At 46.0% G+C, this 20,984-nt stretch overlaps 2 protein-coding genes across 2 annotated transcripts; one reads left to right on the top strand and one right to left on the bottom strand.

Moving 5' to 3' along the window:
• Positions 1 to 16,522: 16,522 nt before the first annotated feature.
• LOC127321967 (protein NUCLEAR FUSION DEFECTIVE 4) lies at positions 16,523 to 20,984 on the top strand. The gene is made up of 2 exons (XM_051350917.2): positions 16,523 to 18,600; positions 20,677 to 20,984. Exon 1 carries the CDS (start codon positions 16,687 to 16,689, stop codon positions 18,556 to 18,558), a length of 1,872 nt encoding a protein of 623 aa, XP_051206877.1. The 5' UTR covers positions 16,523 to 16,686; the 3' UTR covers positions 18,559 to 18,600; positions 20,677 to 20,984.
• On the bottom strand, positions 18,802 to 20,391 carry LOC127322101 (uncharacterized). Its single transcript, XM_071826300.1, has 2 exons — positions 19,732 to 20,391; positions 18,802 to 19,649 (listed from the first exon to the last, which is right to left on the bottom strand). Exons 1-2 carry the CDS (start codon positions 20,197 to 20,199, stop codon positions 18,903 to 18,905), a joined length of 1,215 nt encoding a protein of 404 aa, XP_071682401.1. The 5' UTR covers positions 20,200 to 20,391; the 3' UTR covers positions 18,802 to 18,902.

Below are 20,984 nucleotides of genomic sequence, written 5' to 3'. Positions count from 1 at the left end.
CAGGCAAGGTATTGAGTAAAACTCAAGGACCGGCTACGGCAGAAGAAAGAGAAAGGATGTGTAACATCCCCTATGCCTCGGCAGTAGGATCTATCATGTATGCCATGCTATGTACTAGACCGGATATAGCACATGTTGTTAGTTTGACTAGCAGATATCAAAGTGATCCAGGAATGGAACACTGGACAGCGGTCAAGAATATCCTGAAGTACTTGAAAAGAACTAAGGATATGTTTCTTTGTTATGGAGGTGACCAAGAGCTCGTTGTAACGGTTACACCGATGCAAGTTGGAACACCGATCCCGATGACTCTAAGTCACAATGCAGGTACGTGTTTATATTGAATGGTGCTGCGATAAGCTGGGCAAGCTCGAAGCGGTGCACGGTGGCGAAGTCTTCAACAGAATCGAGTACATAGCGGCTTCAGAGGCTTCATCCGAAGCGGTATGGATGAAGAGGTTCATTGTAGAGCTCGGTGTGGTTCCTAGTGCATTGGACCCATTAATCATTTATTGTGATAACATGGGTGCCATCGCCAATGCACAAGAGCCAAGATCACACAAGAGGCTGAAGCATATCAAGCTGCGTTACCACTCGATTCGCGAGTACATCGAAGATGGAGAAGTAAAGATTTGCAAAGTACACACTGATCTGAATGTAGCAGATCCGTTGACTAAAGCTCTCCCTAGGGCAAAGCATGACCAACACCAGAATGCCATGGGTGTTAGGTATATTACAATGTAATCTAGATTATTGACTCTAGTGCAAGTGGGAGACTGAAGGAGATATGCCCTAGAGGCAATAATAAAGTGGTTATTATTTATATCTTTATGTTTATGATAAATGTTTATATATCATGCTAGAATTGTATTAACCGAAACATTAGTACATGTGTGATATGTAGACAAACAAGAAGTCCCTAGTATGCCTCTTAAACTAGCTTGTTGATTAATGGATGATTAGTTTCATAATCATGAACATTGGATGTTATTAATAACAAGGTTATGTCATTGTGTGAATGATATAATGGACACACCCAATTAAGCGTAGCATAAGATCTCGTCATTAAGTTATTTGCTATAAGCTTTCGATACATAGTTACCTAGTCCTTATGACCATGAGATCATGTAAATCACTTATACCGGAAAGGTACTTTGATTACACCAAACACCACTGCGTAAATGGGTGGCTATAAAGGTGGGATTAAGTATCAGGAAAGTATGAGTTGAGGCATATGGATCAACAGTGGGATTTGTCCATCCCGATGACGGATAGATATACTCTGGGCCCTCTCGGTGGAATGTCGTCTAATGTCTTGCAAGCATATGACTGAGTTCATTAGAGACCACATACCACGGTACGAGTATAGAGTACTTGTCGGGAGACGAGGTTGAACAAGGTATAGAGTGATACCGAAGATCAAACCTCGGACAAGTAAAATATCGCGAGACAAAGGGAATTGGTAATATATGTGTATGGTTCATTCGATCACTAAAGTCATCGTTGAATATGTGGGAGCCATTATGGATCTCCAGATCCCGCTGTTGGTTATTGGTCGGAGTGAGTACTCAACCATGTCCGCATAGTTCTCGAACCGTAGGGTGACACACTTAAAGTTGGATGTTGAAATGGTAGCACTTGAATTATGGAATGGAGTTCGAATATTTGTTCGGAGTCCCGGATGAGATCCCGGACATCACGAGGAGTTCCGGAATGGTCCGGAGAATAAGATTCATATATAGGATGTCATTTTATGTGAAATAAAATGTCGCGGAAGGTTCTATGGAAGGTTCTAGAAGGTTCTAGAAAAGTCCGGAAGAAACCACCAAGGAAGGTGGAGTCCACAAGGGACTCCACCTCCATGGCCGGCCAGCCCTAGATGGGGTGGAGTCCCAAGTGGACTCCACCATAGGGGGCCGGCCACCCCCCACATGGGAGGTGGGAATCCCACCTTTGGGTGGGAGTCCTAGTTGGGCTAGGTTTCCCCCTCCTATGGAAGGTTTTGGTTTCGGGTCTTATTCGAAGACTTGGACACCAACACTTGGGATCCACCTATATAATGAGGGGCCAAGGGAGGGGGCCGGCCACACCCAAGACCATAAGCTGGCCGCCCCCCATAGAGTGGCCGGCTACCCCCTCCCAAACCCTAGCCAAGCTCCTCCACTCCATATTGCCCGCATTGCTTAGCGAAGCTCCGCCGGACTTCTACACCGCCACCGACACCACGCCGTCGTGCTGTCGGATTCAAGAGGAGCTACTACTTCCGCTGCCCGCTGGAACGGGGAGGTGGACGTCGTCTTCATCAACAACCGAACGTGTGACCGAGTACGGAGGTGCTGCCCGTTCGTGGCGCCGGAACCGATCGTGATCAAGATCTTCTACGCGCTTTTGCAAGCGGCAAGTGATCGTCTACCGCAGCAACAAGAGCCTCATCTTGTAGGCTTTGGAATCTCTTCAAGGGTGAGACTCGATACCCCCTCGTTGCTACCGTCTTCTAGATTGCATCTTGGCTTGGATTGCGTGTTCACCGTAGGAAAATTTTTGTTTTCTATGCAACGTTATCCTACACATCCACTACATATGCTTTACAAATAGTATGATCAAGGTTATGATGGCATGTCACTCCAGAAATTATCTTTGTTATCGTTTTACCTGCTCGGGATGAGCAGAACTAAGCTTGGGGATGCTGATACGTCTCCGACGTATCGATAATTTCTTATGTTCCATGCCACATTATTGATGATATCTACATGTTTTATGCACACTTTATGTCATATTCGTGCATTTTCTGGAACTAACCTATTAACAAGATGCCGAAGAGCCAGTTGCTGTTTTCTGCTGTTTTTGGTTTCAGAAATCCTAGTAACGAAATATTCTCGGAATTGGACGAAATCAACGCCCAGGGTCCTATTTCGCCACGAAGCTTCCAGAAGACCGAAGAGGAGACGAAGTGGGGCCACGAGGCGGCCAAACCCTAGGGCGGCGCGGCCCCTGCCCTGGCCGCGCGGCCCTATGGTGTGGGCCCCTCGTGCCGCCTCCTGACCTGCCCTTCCGCCTACTTAAAGCCTCCGTCGCGAAACCCCCAGTACCGAGAGCCACGATACGGAAAACCTTCCAGAGACGCCGCCGCCGCCAATCCCATCTCGGGGGATTCAGGAGATCGCCTCCGGCACCCTGCCGGAGAGGGGAATCATCTCCCGGAGGACTCTACGCCGCCATGGTCGCCTCCGGAGTGATGTGTGAGTAGTCTACCCCTGGACTATGGGTCCATAGCAGTAGCTAGATGGTTGTCTTCTCCCCATTGTGCTTAATTGTCGGATCTTGTGAGCTGCCTAACATGATCAAGATCATCTATCTGTAATTCTATATGTTGCGTTTGTTGGGATCCGATGAATAGAGAATACTTGTTATGTTGATTATCAAAGTTATGTCTATGTGTTGTTTATGATCTTGCATGCTCTCCGTTATTAGTAGATGCTCTGGCCAAGTTGATGCTAGTAACTCCAAGAGGGAGTATTTATGCTCGATAGTGGGTTCATGTCTCCGTGAATCTGGAGGGGTGACAAGAACCTCTAAGGTTATGGATGTGCTGTTGCCACTAGGGATAAAACATTGGTGCTATGTTCAAGGATGTAGTCACTGATTACATTACGCGCAATACTTAATGCAATTGTCTGTTGTTAGCAACTTAATACTGGAGGGGGTTCGGATGATAACCTGAAGGTGGACTTTTTAGGCATAGATGCATGCTGGATAGCGGTCTATGTACTTTGTCGTAATGCCCAATTAAATCTCACTATACTCATCATAATATGTATGTGCATGGTCATGCCCTCTCTATTTGTCAATTGCCCAACTGTAATTTGTTCACCCAACATGCTGTTTATCTTATGGGAGAGACACCTCTAGTGAACTGTGGACCCCGGTCCAATTCTCTATACTGAAATACAATCTACTGCAATACTGTTCTACTGTTTTATGCAAACAATCATCATCCACACTATACATCTAATCCTTTGTTACAGCAAGCCGGTGAGATTGACAACCTCACTGTTTCGTTGGGGCAAAGTACTTTGGTTGTGTTGTGCACGTTCCACGTTAGCGCCGGAATCTCTGGTGTTGCGCCGCACTACATCCCGCCGCCATCAACCTTCAATGTGCTTCTTGGCTCCTACTGGTTCGATAAACCTTGGTTTCATACTGAGGGAAAACTTGCCGCTGTACGCATCACTGATGACCCACAAGTATAGGGGATCGCGATAGTCTTCGAGGGTAGTATAACCCAAATTTATTGATTCGACACAAGGGGAGGTAAAGAATACTTATAAGCCTTAACAACTGAGTTGTCAATTCAGCTACACCTGGAAAAGCACTAGTAACAGGGGTGATGTGAAAGTAGCAGTAATATGAGAGCAATAGTAACAGTAACACAGCAGCAGTAATAGCAATATGGGAGCAATGGCACCAGAGAATAGTTGATACTACTTCCAATGACATGTAGAACAAGTATATTATGATGAGAGATGGACCGGGGTTCCCAGCGATCTACACTAGTGGTAACTCTCCAATAAGTGACAAGTGTTGGGTGAACGAATTACAGTTGGGCAATTGATAGGAATCAAAGCATTAAGAAAGAACATCAGGCTTATTAATTATGTAGGCATGTTTTCCGTATATAGTCGTACGTGCTCGCAATGAGAAACTTGCACAACATCTTTTGTCCTACCAGCCGGTGGCAGCCGGGCCTCAAGGGAAACTACTGGATATTAAGGTACTCCTTTTAATAGAGTACCGGAGCAAAGCATTAACACTCCGTGAAAACATGTGATCCTCACATCACTACCATCCCCTCCGGTTGTCCCGATTCTTGTCACTTCGGGGCCATTGGTTCTGGACAGTGACATGTGTATACAACTTGTAGATTCAATCTAAGCAATAAGTATAGAGCTCAAATCTAAGATCATGCCACTCGGGCCCTAGTGACAAGCATTAAGCATAACAAGATTGCATCAACAATAACTTCACAAACTTTATAGATAGACTAATCATAATGTATCATCCATCGGATCCCAACAAACACAACACCGATTACATCAGATGAATCTCAATCATGTAAGGCAGCTCATGAGACCATTGTATTGAAGTACATGGGGGAGAGAATACCGACATAGCTACTGCTAGAACCCGTAGTCCATGGGGGAACTACTCACGGAGCATGGCGGAGGCGGTAGCGTTGATGGAGATGGCTTCCGGGGGCACTTCCCCGTCCCGGCAGGGTGCCGGGACAGAGTTCTATCCCCCGAATTGGAGTTTCGCGACGGTGGCGGCGCCCATGGAGTCTTTCTGGAGTTTCGTCAATTGGTACGGTGTTTTTAGGTCGAAAGGGCTTTTATAGGCGAAGAGGCGGCGCAGGGGGGCACCTGGGGGCGCCACACCCTAGGCCGGCGCGGCCAGGGTCTGGCCCGCGCCGCCATGTGGTGTGGTGGCCCCCTGGCCCCTCTCTGACTCTTCTTCGGTGTTCTGGAGCCTTCCGGGAAAAATAGGAGGTTTGGCGTTGATTTCGTCCAATTCCGAGAATATTGCCCGAACAGCCTTTCTGGAACCAAAAACAGCAGAAAACAGGAACTGGCACTGTGGCATCTTGTTAATAGGTTAGCTCCGGAAAACGCATGAAATCATCATAAAGTGCAAGCAAAACATGTAAGTATTGTCATAAAACAAGCATGGAACGACAGAAATTATGGATACGTCGGGGACGTATCAGCATCCCCAAGCTTAGTTCCTGCTCGTCCCGAGCAGGTAAACGATAAAAAAGAATAATTTCTGTAGTGACATGCTACTTACATAACCTTGATCATACTATTACAAAGCATATGAAATGAATGAAGTGACTCAAGGCAATGATCTATAGTTGCTAACAAGTAGATAACATATAGCAAAACTTATCATGGAGAGTACTTTCAAGACAAGCATCAAAAGTTTGCACAAGAGTTAACTCATAAAGCAATAGATTCAAAGTAAAGGCATCGAAGCAACACAAAGGAAGATATAAGTTTCAGCGGTTGCTTTCAACTTTCAACATGCATATCTCATGGATAATTGTCAACACAAAGTAATATGATGAATGCAAATATGCAAGTATGTAAGAATCAATGCACAGTTAACACAAGTGTTTGCTTCTAAGATGGAAGGAAGTAGGTATACTGACTCAACATAAAGTAAAAGAATGGTCCTTCAAAGAGGAAAGCATCGATTGCTATATTTGTGCTAGAGTTTTGGTTTTGAAAACATATAGAGGGCATAAAAAGTAAAATTTTGAGAGGTGTTTGTTGTTGTCAACGAATGGTAATGGGTACACTAACTACCTCGCCAACCGGACTTTCAAGAGCGGCTCCCATGAATTATTTGCATATTTATGTGGCACTCCTTCCAACCTTTCTTTCACAAACCATGGCTAACCGAATCCTCGGGTGCCTGCCAACAATCTCATACCATGAAGGAGTGCCTTTTTATTTTATTTTTATTATGATGATGACACTCCCCCCAACCTTTGCTTACACAAGCCATGGCTAACCGAATCCTTTGGGAGCCTTCCAACAATCACATACCATGGAGGAGTGTCTATTTAAGTTAATTAATTCGGGACTGGGAATCCCATTGCCAGCTCTTTTTGCAAAATTATTGGATAAGCGGATGTGCCACTAGTCCATATGAGAGTCCGTCAAAAGTAAATGACAAGGTTGAAAGCTAAACACCACATACTTCCTCATGAGCTATAAAACATTAACACAAATTGAGAAGCATTTTGAATTGTTTAAAGGTAGCACTCAAGCAATTTACTTTGGAATGGCAGGAAATACCACATAGTAGGTAGGTATGGTGGACACAAATGGCATAGGTTTTGGCTCAAGGTTTTTGGATGCATGAGAAGTATTCCCTCTCAGTACAAGGTTTAGGCTAGCAAGGTTGTTTGAAGCAAACACAAGTATGAACCGGTACAGCAAAACTTACATAAGAACATATTGCAAGCATTATAATACTCTACACTGTCTTCCTTGTTGCTCAAACACTTTTACCAGAAAATATCTAGACCTTAAGAGAGATCAATTATGCAAACCAATTTTAACAAGCTTTACGGTAGTTCTCCACTAATAGGTTTAAACTACATGCAAAAACTTATGATCTACTTGAGAGCTCAAAACAATTGCCAAGTATCAAATTATCCAAGACATATGAGGCATTTTCCTTTTCCAACCAAATAAAGATAAGTATTGTAGCTTCCAACTTTTATCATTGAACATTAAAAGTAAAACGAAGAACAAGTGTTCATATGAAAAAGCGGAGCGTGTCTCTCTCCCAAACAAGGATTGCTAGGATCCGAATTTATTCAAACACAAACAAAAATAAAAGCACACAGACGCTCCAAGTAAAGCACATATGATGTGACCGAATAAAAATATAGTTTCAGGGGAGGAAACCTGATAAGTTGATGAAGAAGGGGATGCCTTGGGCATCCCCAAGCTTAGACGCTTGAGTCTTCTTGAAATATGCAGGGATGAACCACGGGGGCATCCCCAAGCTTAGACTTTTCACTCTTCTTGATCATATATCATCCTCCTCTCTTGACCCTTGAAAACTTCCTTCACAACAAACTTCTCATAAACTTCATTAGAGGGGTTAGTACTCAAAAAATTTGAATCCACCTTGGTCCTGTAGTGGCACATTGTAAGAACTCAATAAAACATTAGCTACAGCTCTCTACGTCTAGAAAACCTCGCTTAAAGTCCACAAGAGACAATGCAAAAAACAGAGACAGAATCTGCCAAAACAGAACAGCCAGTAAAGACGAATTTTAATAAAATACTTCCGTTGCTCAAATCAGAAAACTCAAAACTAATGAAAGTTGCGTACATATCTGAGGAACACGCACGTAAATTGGCATAATTTTCTGATTTTTCTACAGAGAAAACAGCCCAGATTTGTGACAGATAGAAATCTGTTTCTGCGCAGAAATCCAAATCTAGTATCAACCTTCGATTAGAGGCTTCACTGGGCACAACAAAACACAAAACTAAGATAAGGAGAGGTTGCTACAGTAGTAAACAACTTCCAAGACACAAATATAAAATAAAGTACTGTAGCAAAATAACACATGGGTTATCTCCCAAGAAGTTGCTTTCTTTATAGCCATTAAGATGGGCTCAGCAGTTTTAATGATGCACTCGCAAGAAATAATATTTGAAGTAAAAGAGAGCATCAAAAGGCAAATCCAAAACACATTTAAGTCTCACATGCTTCCTATGGAAAGGAATCTTGTACACAAATAAATTCATGAAGAACAAAGTGACAAACATAAGAAGATAAAACAAGAGTAACCTCAAAATTTTAAGCATATAGAGAGGTGTTTTAGTACCATGAAAATTTCTACAACCATATTTTCCTCTCTCATAATAATTTTCAGTAGCTTCATGAATAAACTCAACAATATAACTATCACATGCAGCATACTTTTCATGATCCACAAACATATAATTTTTATCAAGTTCAAGAATAGTGGGATTAAAACTTTCAAACACACTTTTATCAATAATATAACAAGATGATTGATCAATCTCAAGAGATATGGGACTCATAGATAAAGTCAAGAATTCTCCAATCCCATTTTCATTAGTAGTACAATTAATAGTATCAAGTAACATAGGACCATCATCTAGAGCTTTATCATAAACATTTGCTAAGCAAAATTCTTTAGTACCATGCATTTCGACATCAGGCACAAACAAAGCATTATCATCAGATTTATCAAAGTAGCATGGATTATCATAAATAACAGTAGCATAATTATTCTCACAAGTTTTACTCATAGGGAATATTTCAAGAGAATCCACAGGAACATAACATTCAACCTCTTTCGGTAAGCATGGAGGACAATCAAATAGTGTAAGAGATAAAGAGTTACTCTCATTAGAAGGTTGGCATGGGTAGCTAATCCATTCTTCCCCCTTTTGTTCGTCGCTCTCCTCTTCTTTTTCATCTAACGAGCTTTCAGGTTCATTAATTTCCTCCTCTTTTTCATCCAATGAGCTTTCAGGTTCATCAGTTTCTTCTTCCACCGGTTCCTGCAATTTGTGAGTGCATTCTTGTGCATTAATGTGTCTCTCTTTATAATCAAGGATATAAGGATTCCTACTGTAGCATTCTATGCAAGAATTAAGGATAGTAGAGACATAATCTTTAAGGTCCTTACAAATAGCACAAGTTTCATAATTCTCAACCATGAAGGATTCTATCTCAGAGGCTCCCATAAATAAGACAAATTGCTCTACCTCTTCGAACCCATAATGAATATAGCAATTCCGATTATAGCTCTTAATAAAATATTCCTCACTAAAGCCACATTGAAATTTAAGATGTTTAGTATCCTGTTGAGAGCAACAGTTTATATCATGGCGTCTAAGCAAGATTCTAGCAATTGTATTTAATTTTTCTATCATAGCACTCATTATTTTCCCAGTTCTTGATTCTCTATAACAATTATAACATTCCATAAGCTCCAAGTAGGTTGTAGGTTCTCCCATAATAGCAGTTTTTAATTTTTCGGTTTTTCAAATTTTTATGGATTTTTGGGTATATAGGAAAAGTAAAACAAGACAAAAATAAACTAAGCAAAAGTAAACTACGCAAACTAATACTAGACAGAAATAAACTAAGCACAAATAAACTAGACAAAAGTAAACTAAGCAAAACAAAATAAAATAAAATAGAGAGAGAGGTAGAGTGTACTCCCCAGGTGAACTTATGAGTAGAGCTATGCCTCCCCGGCAACGGCGCCAGAAAACAGTCTTGATGACCCACAAGTATAGGGGATCGCGATAGTCTTCGAGGGTAGTATAACCCAAATTTATTGATTCGACACAAGGGGAGGTAAAGAATACTTATAAGCCTTAACAACTGAGTTGTCAATTCAGCTGCACCTGGAAAAGCACTAGTAACAGGGGTGATGTGAAAGTAGCAGTAATATGAGAGCAATAGTAACAGTAACACAGCAGCAGTAATAGCAATATGGGAGCAATGGCACCAGAGAATAGTTGATACTACTTCCAATGACATGTAGAACAAGTATATTATGATGAGAGATGGACCGGGGTTCCCAGCGATCTACACTAGTGGTAACTCTCCAATAAGTGACAAGTGTTGGGTGAACGAATTACAGTTGGGCAATTGACAGGAATCAAAGCATTAAGAAAGAACATCAGGCTTATTAATTATGTAGGCATGTTTTCCGTATATAGTCGTACGTGCTCGCAATGAGAAACTTGCACAACATCTTTTGTCCTACCAGCCGGTGGCAGCCGGGCCTCAAGGGAAACTACTGGATATTAAGGTACTCCTTTTAATAGAGTACCGGAGCAAAGCATTAACACTCCGTGAAAACATGTGATCCTCACATCACTACCATCCCCTCCGGTTGTCCCGATTCTTGTCACTTCGGGGCCATTGGTTCCGGACAGTGACATGTGTATACAACTTGTAGATACAATCTAAGCAATAAGTATAGAGCTCAAATCTAAGATCATGCCACTCAGGCCCTAGTGACAAGCATTAAGCATAACAAGATTGCAGCAACAATAACTTCACAAACTTTATAGATAGACTAATCATAATGTATCATCCATCGGATCCCAACAAACACAACACCGATTACATCAGATGAATCTCAATCATGTAAGGCAGCTCATGAGACCATTGTATTGAAGTACATGGGGGAGAGAATACCGACATAGCTACTGCTAGAACCCGTAGTCCATGGGGGAACTACTCACGGAGCATGGCGGAGGCGGTGGCGTTGATGGAGATGGCTTCCGGGGGCACTTCCCCGTCCCGGCAGGGTGCCGGGACAGAGTTCTGTCCCCCGAATTGGAGTTTCGCGACGGTGGCGGCGCCCCTGGAGTCTTTCTGGAGTTTCGTCAATTGGTACGGTGTTTTTAGGTCGAAAGGGCTTTTATAGGCTAAGAGGCGGCGCAGGGGGGCACCTGGGGGCGCCACACCCTAGGCCGGCGCGGCCAGGGTCTGGCCCGCGCCGCCATGTGGTGTGGTGGCCCCCTGGCCCCTCTCCGACTCTTCTTCGGTGTTCTGGAGCCTTCCGGGAAAAATAGGAGGTTTGGCGTTTATTTCGTCCAATTCCGAGAATATTGCCCGAACAGCCTTTCTGGAACCAAAAACAGCAGAAAACAGGAACTGGCACTGTGGCATCTTGTTAATAGGTTAGTTCCGGAAAATGCATGAAATCATCATAAAGTGCAAGCAAAACATGTAAGTATTGTCATAAAACAAGCATGGAACGACAGAAATTATGGATACGTCGGGGACGTATCAATCACACCTTCCTCTTGGGGTTCCCAACGGACGCGTGTTGTACGCGTATCATCCAACACTTGGGGGTTCCACCTATATAATGAGGGGCAAGGGGAGGGGGCCGGCCACCACAAGCCATAGCTTGGCCGCACCCCCTAAGTGGCCGGCCACCCCTCTCCCAAACCCTAGCCGCCTCCTCTCCTCCACCTCTCCCGCAATCGCTTAGTGAAGCTCCGCCGGAGATCTCCATCGACACCGCCACCATGCCGTCGTGCTGCCGGGATTCAAGGAGGGGCTACTACTTCCGCTGCCCGCTGGAACGGGGAGAAGGACGTCGTCTTCATCAACACCGAACGTGTGACCGAGTACGGAGGTGCTGCCCGATTGTGGTACCGTCAAGATCTTCTACGCGGTTTTGAAAGCGGCAAGTGATCGTCTACCGCAGCAACAAGAGCCTCCTCTTGTAGGCTTTGGAAATCTTCAAGGGTTAGTCTCGTTCATCCCCTCGTTGCTACCGTCTTCTAGATTGCATCTTGGCTTTGATTGCGTTCTCGCGGTAGGAAATTTTTTGTTTTCTATGCTACGAATCCCTATATGCTGGTGGGATTCTTGTTGGGATTAGTAGTGAGGTTTTTGACATAGTTAAGTGGGACATTTTGTCTTACTGTGTATCTGTGCATATTAAAGCCAAGAAAGACAACACTGTGTGGAGAGTCATTGTTGTTTATGGTTCTTCTTATAAAGAGCATAAATTAGATTTTATTAATGAACTGCATAATGTCATGGCTTGTTGGAATGGTCCCACTTTAGTGGGTGGTGACTTTAATTTCATTAGAGAAAAATGTGAGAAAAACACTGGCAACATAAACCAGCATTGGACCAACCTGTTTAATGATTGGATTAATAAATTCAATCCGTTGGAATTAAAAAAACCTAGTAGACAATTCTCTTGGGCCAATAACCAAGATAATTTGGTCATGGCCTTATTAGATAGAGTTTTTGTGTATACGTGTTGGAATGCTTTATTCCCTGCTAGTAGCCTTTCTTCTAAGCCTAGAGTAGGCAGTGACCATACTCCTCTGATTGTGGACACTGGTGCTCAGAAAATTCATCACACTAAACAGTTTAGATTTGAGAAATGGTGGCTTAAGGTTGAGGATTTTGATCAAGTGGTTGCTAAATTCTGGCAAATTCCTTGCCACCACAAGAATTCTCTTGATAGATGGCAGTTTAAGTTGAGGAATACTAGGAAAGGTCTAAAAGGTTGGTCTGCTAACATTGAATCTGCTCAAAGGAAACTTAAGCAAGGTTTGGTGGCTGAGTATGATCTTCTTGGCATTCTTTCTGAAACTCAAAGTTTATCTCCAAATTCCAAAAAAGGATGAAAAAGATTTCTGATGATTTAACTAAAATTTGGGGTATTTAGGAGATTAAGGCTAGGCAAAGAGCTAGAGATAGATATATCTTAGAAGGATATCGTAATACTGCTTATTTTCATGCTGTAGCTAACCAGAGGAGAAGGAAGAAACAAATTTTTCGATTGAAAGGGGAGGCTGGTATGGTTGAGGACAATAAAGGTATGTTGGATATTGCTGTTACTATAAGAATCTGTTTTGCAAAGAACCTTGCCTTGACATTGACTTGTTGGATGATTTTTGGGACCCTGAGGATTTGGTGTCTCAAGATCATAATAATATGCTTAATGCTGATTTTTCTGAGAAAGAGGTTAAGGATGCCATCTTTGGCTCTTATGTTGAAGGTGCTCCTGGTCCTGATGGATTTTCTTTTCTGTTTTATCAACATTTTTGGGAGCTCATTAGAGCTGATTTCATGGCTATGGTAAAAGATTGGAATGAAGGGAAACTTGATCTTTATAGATTGAATTTTTATCTCCTGACTCTTATTCCAAAGGAACCTGATGTTGTAACTATACAGAAGTTCAGACCTATAGCTTTGACCAATTGCAGTTTAAGATTTTCTCTAAGTGTGCTACTAACAGGTTAGGTGTTGTTAGTGAGGAACTTATTTCCCCTAACCAAACTGCCTTTATTAAAGGCAGGTATATTCTTGAGAGTGTAGTATCTGCTCATGAAGTCATTCATGATGCATGTGCATAAAAGTCAATCTGGTTTTATTTTCAAACTTGACTATGAAAAGGCTTATGATAGGTTTGATAGAGATTTTCTGTTGAGAGTTATGAGGATGAGGGGCTTTAGCCCAAGGTGGATGTCTATCATTGAGGGTCTCTTACATAAGGGTTCTGTTGGTGTTCGAATTAATGACTGTAATAGTCAGTTTTCCTCACCAGCAGAGGGGTGAGACAGGGGGATCCTATCTCACCAATCCTCTTTAATTTTTTTGGCTGATGTCTTCACCAAGGTGCTTTGCAAAGCAGCTGTGGATAAACAGATTGCTGGGCTTATGCAGAATCTAGGAGGGGGTGGGTTATTAGTATGCAATATGCTGATGATACCCTCCTCTTTTTAGAAAACAATTTACAAACTGCTATAAATTTGAAATGGATTCTAGCCTGTTTTGAACACATGTCTGGGATGAGAATAAATTCCATAAGTGTGACCTTGTTCCTATTAATGTTGATGAAGAGGATGCTCAGCTTATTGCACAATCTCTGAGTTGTAAGCTGGGAGCATTCCCTATGAATTATTTAGGGGTCCCTCTTCATCACAGTAAACTTAGGAAAGAGGATATTCAACCTGTTGTGGATAAAATTCTTAACAGAGCTGGTGGTTGGAGAGGGAAACTTCTTAATCATGCTGCTAAATTAGAGCTGGTGAGAAGTGTTTTGGCTAGTATCCCTCTCTATCTCCTTAGTGTGATTAAATTCCCTAAATGGGCCATTGCCCTTATTAATTCCCAAATGGATCACTGCTTATGGGACAATTATGAGGGGCACCATAAGTATCATTTAGCCAACTGGGGTTTGGTTACTAGGAAGAATAAGTATGGAGGCTTGGGCATCCCTGATTTAGCAGAGATGAACATGTGCCTACTAGCCTCTTGGATTAAGAGATATCATTTAAGTGATAATAAAATATGGATGAAAATTGTGGATACTAAGTATACTTTGGATAACCCAAATATTTTTGCTTGTTCTTTAAATGGTGTGTCTCCCTTTTGGAAAGGAGTTATGTGGGCTGCCAAGGCTGCCAAAATGGGTTATCAATGGAAAATTGGTGATGGCAAGAACATTAAGTTCTGGGAGGATCACTGGTTTGGTTCTTGCTCTCAGGCCATTCAATACTGGGAAATTTATTTCCTAGTGAATGAGCAAAATAAATCTATTGCTGATCTTTGGGATGGATCTAATTTGAAAGTGACTTTTAGGAGATGTTTTGATCATAGATTAATGCTGCAATGGTTTGAAATCCAACAAATTGCCCAATCTATCTCTTTCGATGGTACAAAAGATAGTCCGATTTGGATGTGGGAGGCTAGTGGTTCATATAGTGTGAAATCTATGTATGATGTGATTAACTTTGCTGGAATTACCCTTGTTAATATTCACTGTGTCAGAAACTTAAAGTTCCCCCAAAAATTCATTTCTTTCTCTGGTTACTTTTCCATAACAAGTTACTCACTAGAGATAACTTGGTCAAAAGACAGAATGTTGATGACTTGACTTGTGTGTTTTGCAATGAAGTGGAGTCTTGTCAACATCTCTTTTTTGACTGTGTGGTAGCAGCAAAACTCTGGAGAGAGATTGGTATTGCCTTGGATATTAATGTTAAAGTTTCAAGTATGCATGACATTTCTGCTCTCTGGGTTAACAAAAAGAAGAATTGTAACATTAATATGATCTTTGCTGATGTGTTGAGAGCTATCTGGATTACCAGAAATGACTTTGTCTTCAATCGTTCTCAATGGCTTGGCATGCAGGGTCTGTGGAAACACTTGGTCTGCAGTTGTGTGCAATGGAAAATCCTCCTGAAGGAGGAAGGAAGAGGAGAACTGATGACGCTGCTGAACAAGTTGGAGGCTTCAGCTCGGCGGCCACCGCTGCTGTTGTGGCCGGAGCCTGGTTGACTCCTCAGAAGAGGGCCAGGTCAGCTTTGGAGGTCTGTGCTATGAAAAACACAAGGGGTTTTGGGCCGATGCTGATCACTGCCGAGGATCGTAGGAGGACGATGGAGGCGAACGATTTAGTCCTAGTGGGTGATGGCGCTGGCTTCCAGGTCCTAAACCGTCCCTGAGCTTGGATGATGAGGTCTATCTTGGTGGTTTGGTGTGTTTTCTGTGCAAGTCTGTGTTTGCCTCAAAAACTGCTGGCTGTGTTTCCCCCCTGTTGTTGGGGTTAAAACTGTTATGTTTTGGTTGGATGTGTTGTAAGATAAGCGTGGTAGGGGTGTGTGGAGTTGTGTGATCGTTTGGTGATACTGTTGGTGATGTTGGTTTCAATATATTTGGAACCGGGGCGAGGCCCTTTTTCTCTAAAAAAAATGAGAGAGTAGCAAGCCGAGAAATTTTGGTTGACTCTCGGAAAGGGAAGAGACAGTGGAGATGAGACATGAGAGGGGAGGCGACAAAGAAGTTTTGACCAACTTAACAAAGATATGAGGGGAGGATGTAAAAACTTAACAAAGAAGTTGTGACTTGTGCTGATTTTATACCTGTGAACGATGCACTATATCATACTCCCTCCGTTTTTAAATATAAGCCATATAGTTTCTGACACGAAAATTAGAGAATGCAAATTTTTGAAAAATACACCATGTTTGAGCGGGATTAACCCTAGGCAATTAACATGAGCTAATAGAAAAACTTTGCATAAGATAAGAAAATGTAATCAAATTTCTAAAAATATTCTATACAAGTGGTGTAATGCAATTGGGGTCAATTGGGGTCAGACTAATTGCGAGTGGAGTTATTTTCGTTTTGGCTAATCTTTTGTTTTTTGAGGAAGCACTGGCGAATCTTTAAAGGTATATATTTCTTGGCACGTATCTGTCACGAGCAGACATTTCTCAAAGCTACTTTCTCTTGTAGTGTTTGTAGATGTGTGAAATCCAATTACTCGTTTAGGCCATGAAGCGAAAGCTATGTGAAAGAGTGTGCGCCTGATTGACTGAAATATCTCTCCCCCACACTTTTGCCCCCTCCCAACTCGCCCTATATAAACGTAATAAACATACTATTAACCCCAACGACCACACAAACCAACATACTGCTACATCGTTAAGAAGATCTGTAGTGAGTACATTATTATTAGGTGTAGTAGTAGAGACACGCACCAACCACAAACCAACCACGAAACCATTGGATAAAGGACAGAGAAACACCACCACCACCACCGGCAGCAGAAGCGCGCCGGACATGGTGTTCGACACGGGCGCCGGCACGTCGCCGGCGGCGGCGCCGAAGGGCCGGCTGAGCGTTGTCTTCACGGCGCCGTTCGCCCGGCAGGTGGCGGTGGGGCGGTGGTTCACGGTGTTCGCCAGCTTCGCCATTCTGACGGCGTCGGGGGCGACCTACATCTTCAGCATCTACTCCAAGACGCTCAAGTCGGCGCTGGGGTACGACCAGCAGACGCTGAACACCATCTCCTTCTTCAAGGACCTGGGCGCCAACCTCGGCGTCTTCTCGGGCCTCATCAACGAGGTCACGCCGCCCTGGGTCGTGCTCGCCATCGGCGCCGCCATGAACCTCGTCGGCTACCTCATGGTCTACCTCGCCGTCGACGGACGCACGGCCCGGCCGCCGGTGTGGCTCGTCTGCCTCTACATCTTCGTCGGCGCCAACTCGCAGTCCTTCGCCAACACCGGCGCGCTCGTCACCTGCGTCAAGAACTTCCCGGAGAGCCGCGGGGTGGTGCTCGGGATCCTCAAGGGCTTCGTGGGGCTCAGCGGCGCCGTGTACACGCAGCTGTACCTGGCCTTCTACGGCGACGACGCCAAGTCGCTGATCCTCCTCATCGCGTGGCTGCCGGCGGCGATCTCCGTGGTGTTCGTGCACACCATCCGGATCATGCCGTACCCGCGCCGACGCGGCGGGCAGGAGACCAGCGTGGACCCCTTCTTCTGCTTCCTCTACATCTCCATCGGCCTCGCCTGCTACCTGCTCGTCATGATCGTCGTGCAGAAGCAGTTCGCCTTCTCGCACGCCGCGTACGCCATCGCGGCCACGGCGCTGCTCATCGTGCTCTTCCTCCCGCTCTGCGTCGTCATCAAGCAGGAGTACAAGATCCACCGCGAGCGCGAGATCGACGCCGCCAACGAGCCGCCGCCAACCATCACGGTGGCCGATGCACACGGCCTCCAAATGTCCACCAACAGCAAAGCAGATGAGCAGCAGGAGCAGGCGCCGCCGCCGTCGTCTTCTTCCTCGTGTATGGGTTCGTTCGGCGGGTGCGTGAAGACCATGTTCCGTCCGCCGGCTCGAGGTGAGGACTACACGATCCTGCAGGCGCTGGTGAGCGTGGACATGCTGGTGCTGTTCGTGGCGACCATCTGCGGCGTGGGCGGCACGCTGACTGCGATCGACAACATGGGGCAGATCGGGCAGTCCCTGGGTTACCCTGCCAAGAGCATCAACACCTTCGTGTCCCTCATCAGCATCTGGAACTACGCCGGCCGCGTCACCTCGGGCTTCGCCTCGGAGGCCCTGCTGGAGCGGTACCGGTTCCCGCGCACGCTGATGCTGACGGTGGTGCTCCTGCTGGCGTGCGCGGGGCACGTGCTGATCGCGCTTGGCGTCCCGCAGTCGCTGTACGCGGCGTCGGTGATCATCGGGTTCTGCTTCGGCGCGCAGTGGCCGCTGGTGTTCGCCATCATCTCGGAGGTGTTCGGGCTCAAGTACTACTCCACGCTCTACAACTTCGGCGGCATGGCCAGCCCCGTGGGCGCCTACATCCTCAACGTGCTGGTGGCCGGGAGGCTCTACGACGCTGAGGCGGACAAGCAGCCGGGCGGCGGGTTCGCGGCGGGGAGCGGACGCGACAAGGTGTGCCTCGGGGTGGAGTGCTTCAAGCGCTCGTTCCTCATCATCACGGCGGCCACGGCGTTCGGCGCCGTGGTGTCGCTGGTGCTGGTGTGGAGGACGTGGAGCTTCTACAAGGGCGACATCTACGCCAGGTTCCGCGACGGCGCCGGCGACGGACGCCTGCCAGTCGACCAGCGGCGGACGCCGGAGAAGGAGGACTCAGCGCCGGCCGATGGCACGAACGCAAAGGGAAGCGAGGCGAGGTGAGAAACTTTGGAGGCTTGACCTGGTCAACTCTGAAGCAGCCACCTAAGGCTGGTGCCAACCCAGCGCCCCGCTCCCGCCCCGCCACGTCAGCTTTTGGCCCACTCTCACCCCACTCTCACCCCACTCTCACCACACGGTGCCAATGCATGGGCTATAGTCCCCACTCTCACTTCTCTCTCCTCCACATCACCATTTCTTTTTCACATTAAGTTATTTCACTCGATTTTGTTTAGACATTCAAAATAATGCAAGAAAATATTTTATTCAACTTAAAATATTTCCGATTACATAATAGTTAATAAATTGCATAATAAATATTAAAAATTACATAATAAATAAAAATTCTACTCTTCTTCCTCTTGTTCCTGCTCCTCCTCCTCGTCGTCATCATCTTCCAGACCAAGCTCTTTTTCCACCATCTTCATGGCCTTCGCATGTTTGCGCTTTTCTGCTTCGTTCATGTCGACGGTTGATCGGTCTTTCATTTTGTTCCATTGCTTGAATAGCTTAGCCTTCACTAAACTCTTCATCATGTTACTCATCGCGAAGGATTTACTTCCTACCTCACTGCTTGATGAGGTTTCCTTCCCCTTCCTCCTGCCCTTACGTACCGCGGCCTTGGCCCTATCGCGGCCCATTGGACGCTCTTCCTCCGTGTCGCCTGTCGCGTCGCTAGAGCTGAACTCACCAGAAGGTCCTAGACGGATTCTCTTGGAACTGGAGTCGGTTCCACTACCAGGACCATGTTGTCCTTTCCACTTCGCTTCATTTTTTACAGCATTCCACCAGTGGAGCTTTCTGAACGGCCCCGTCACTCTTTTGTCTGCGGCGTACCTCTCCATTGCCGCCTTCATGACCATATCATCGTCTGCTCCACTCTGACGCATATTTGTTTCTTGGATGTGGTATGCATTGAACAGGGACACCTCCTTGTTGTAGGCGTTCCAATGATCCTTCAGCTGCTTCGAGGTCCGATGACGGGAAGGATCCGCGGTAGCGTTGAAGGTTGCAGCTATCCCACCCCAAAAACTAGTGCCGGTCTTGCAATTACCGGCAACAGAGTCCTTGGAGTTAAAAAGCCAAGCATTAACCTACCCCGAAATAGATATTGTTAGTGACAAATCGTAGCAAGAACCAATAATGCAATAAATATGTGATGGGTTTGTAAAGTACCAGTTTCTCCTCTTCCTGGACAGTCCAGTCAAGCCTCTTTGCACGCGGTGGTACGATTGTTTCCGCGGCATTGGACTCGGAGCTTGGAGCTTCGGAAGGTGGTGGGGGGTACGGACCATATGGCGCGTATGGATACGGAGGTGGAGGGTATGACCCATACGAAGGTGGTGGGTACGGGGGTACAGTGCCACTCCCGCTACCTACAGGTGGAGCATTTTGAGGTGCTTGGGGGTATGGATACGGAGGCGGAAGAAATGAACCATATGGCCCCGGAGGCGCCGGAGGTGGAGCGTATGGGCCATATGGCCCCGGAGGTGGTGCGCCGGGGGACCATAAAACTCGGGGAATCGGCGAAGAAGCTACATTGGTGCGACGATGTGTCGGAGAGACACCTTCGAGGTCTATTGGTGACCCGTCTTGCATCAGATCCGTGAACGTGGTGAAATCTGGTGGAGTCCAACCGGACATGGTGGAGAAGTTGAGAGAGGAAAGGTGATGAATGGAGATGAGATGGGTGTGGAGTGTGAGTGAAACAAATGGGGGTATTTATAGGGGTGGAGCTGAAATTTTGAACCAGCAACGGCTAGCTGACGTGGACCAATCAGGTCGCGCCACGTCAGCTAGCCGTTACTCGCTCCCGCCCCTCTCCCGCCCCACTCCCGCCCGCTACCGCCCAGCTCCCGCCCCACTCCCGCCCGCCTACCGCCCACTCCCGCCCGCCCTCTCGCCCGCCCACCTCCCGCCCCGGCCCGCCAACGCGCCGCCCCGCCTCCCGCCCCGCTCCCGCCTCCATCTCGCCGCCAACGCGGGCGACGGCGGCGGTAGCGGGCGCTACCGCCGGGCGAGCCAGCCAGCGCCCGCCGCTCCAGTCCCGCCCGCCTCCCGCCCCTCTCCCGCCCCGTCGCCGCCGCTACCGCCTCCGCTACCGCCTGCGCTGGCACCGGCCTAACATCAGATGACGACTGCGCATGACCCCTACGCTTGCGTTCACACCGCTCCGGATGATGCGGAAGCTGTATACGTATTTTTAGCGTTTTGTGTATGTAATTCTGGTCTTGAGCGACGACTGTAGGGCGACGTGAGTCGTGACGGCTGACGTGGCGCTAATTAAAGGAGTAGAGAAGGACGCCGGAACACGGCGGTGGGTAGGGGGGTTGGGATGCCAGCCAGTCGCTGACACTGGTCCATGTTTGTCGCGTAGCACTGCACAGAGACTGGAACGAACGCGTCAACATAAAGTGAGTTCATCCTTC

The sequence above is a fragment of the Lolium perenne genome, chromosome 2 (genome assembly GCF_019359855.2).
Source record: "Lolium perenne isolate Kyuss_39 chromosome 2, Kyuss_2.0, whole genome shotgun sequence".
In the NCBI taxonomy this organism is placed as follows: domain Eukaryota; kingdom Viridiplantae; phylum Streptophyta; class Magnoliopsida; order Poales; family Poaceae; genus Lolium; species Lolium perenne.
Note: the sequence above shows the minus strand (reverse complement) of the source record. Positions and strands in the feature narration are given on the sequence as shown.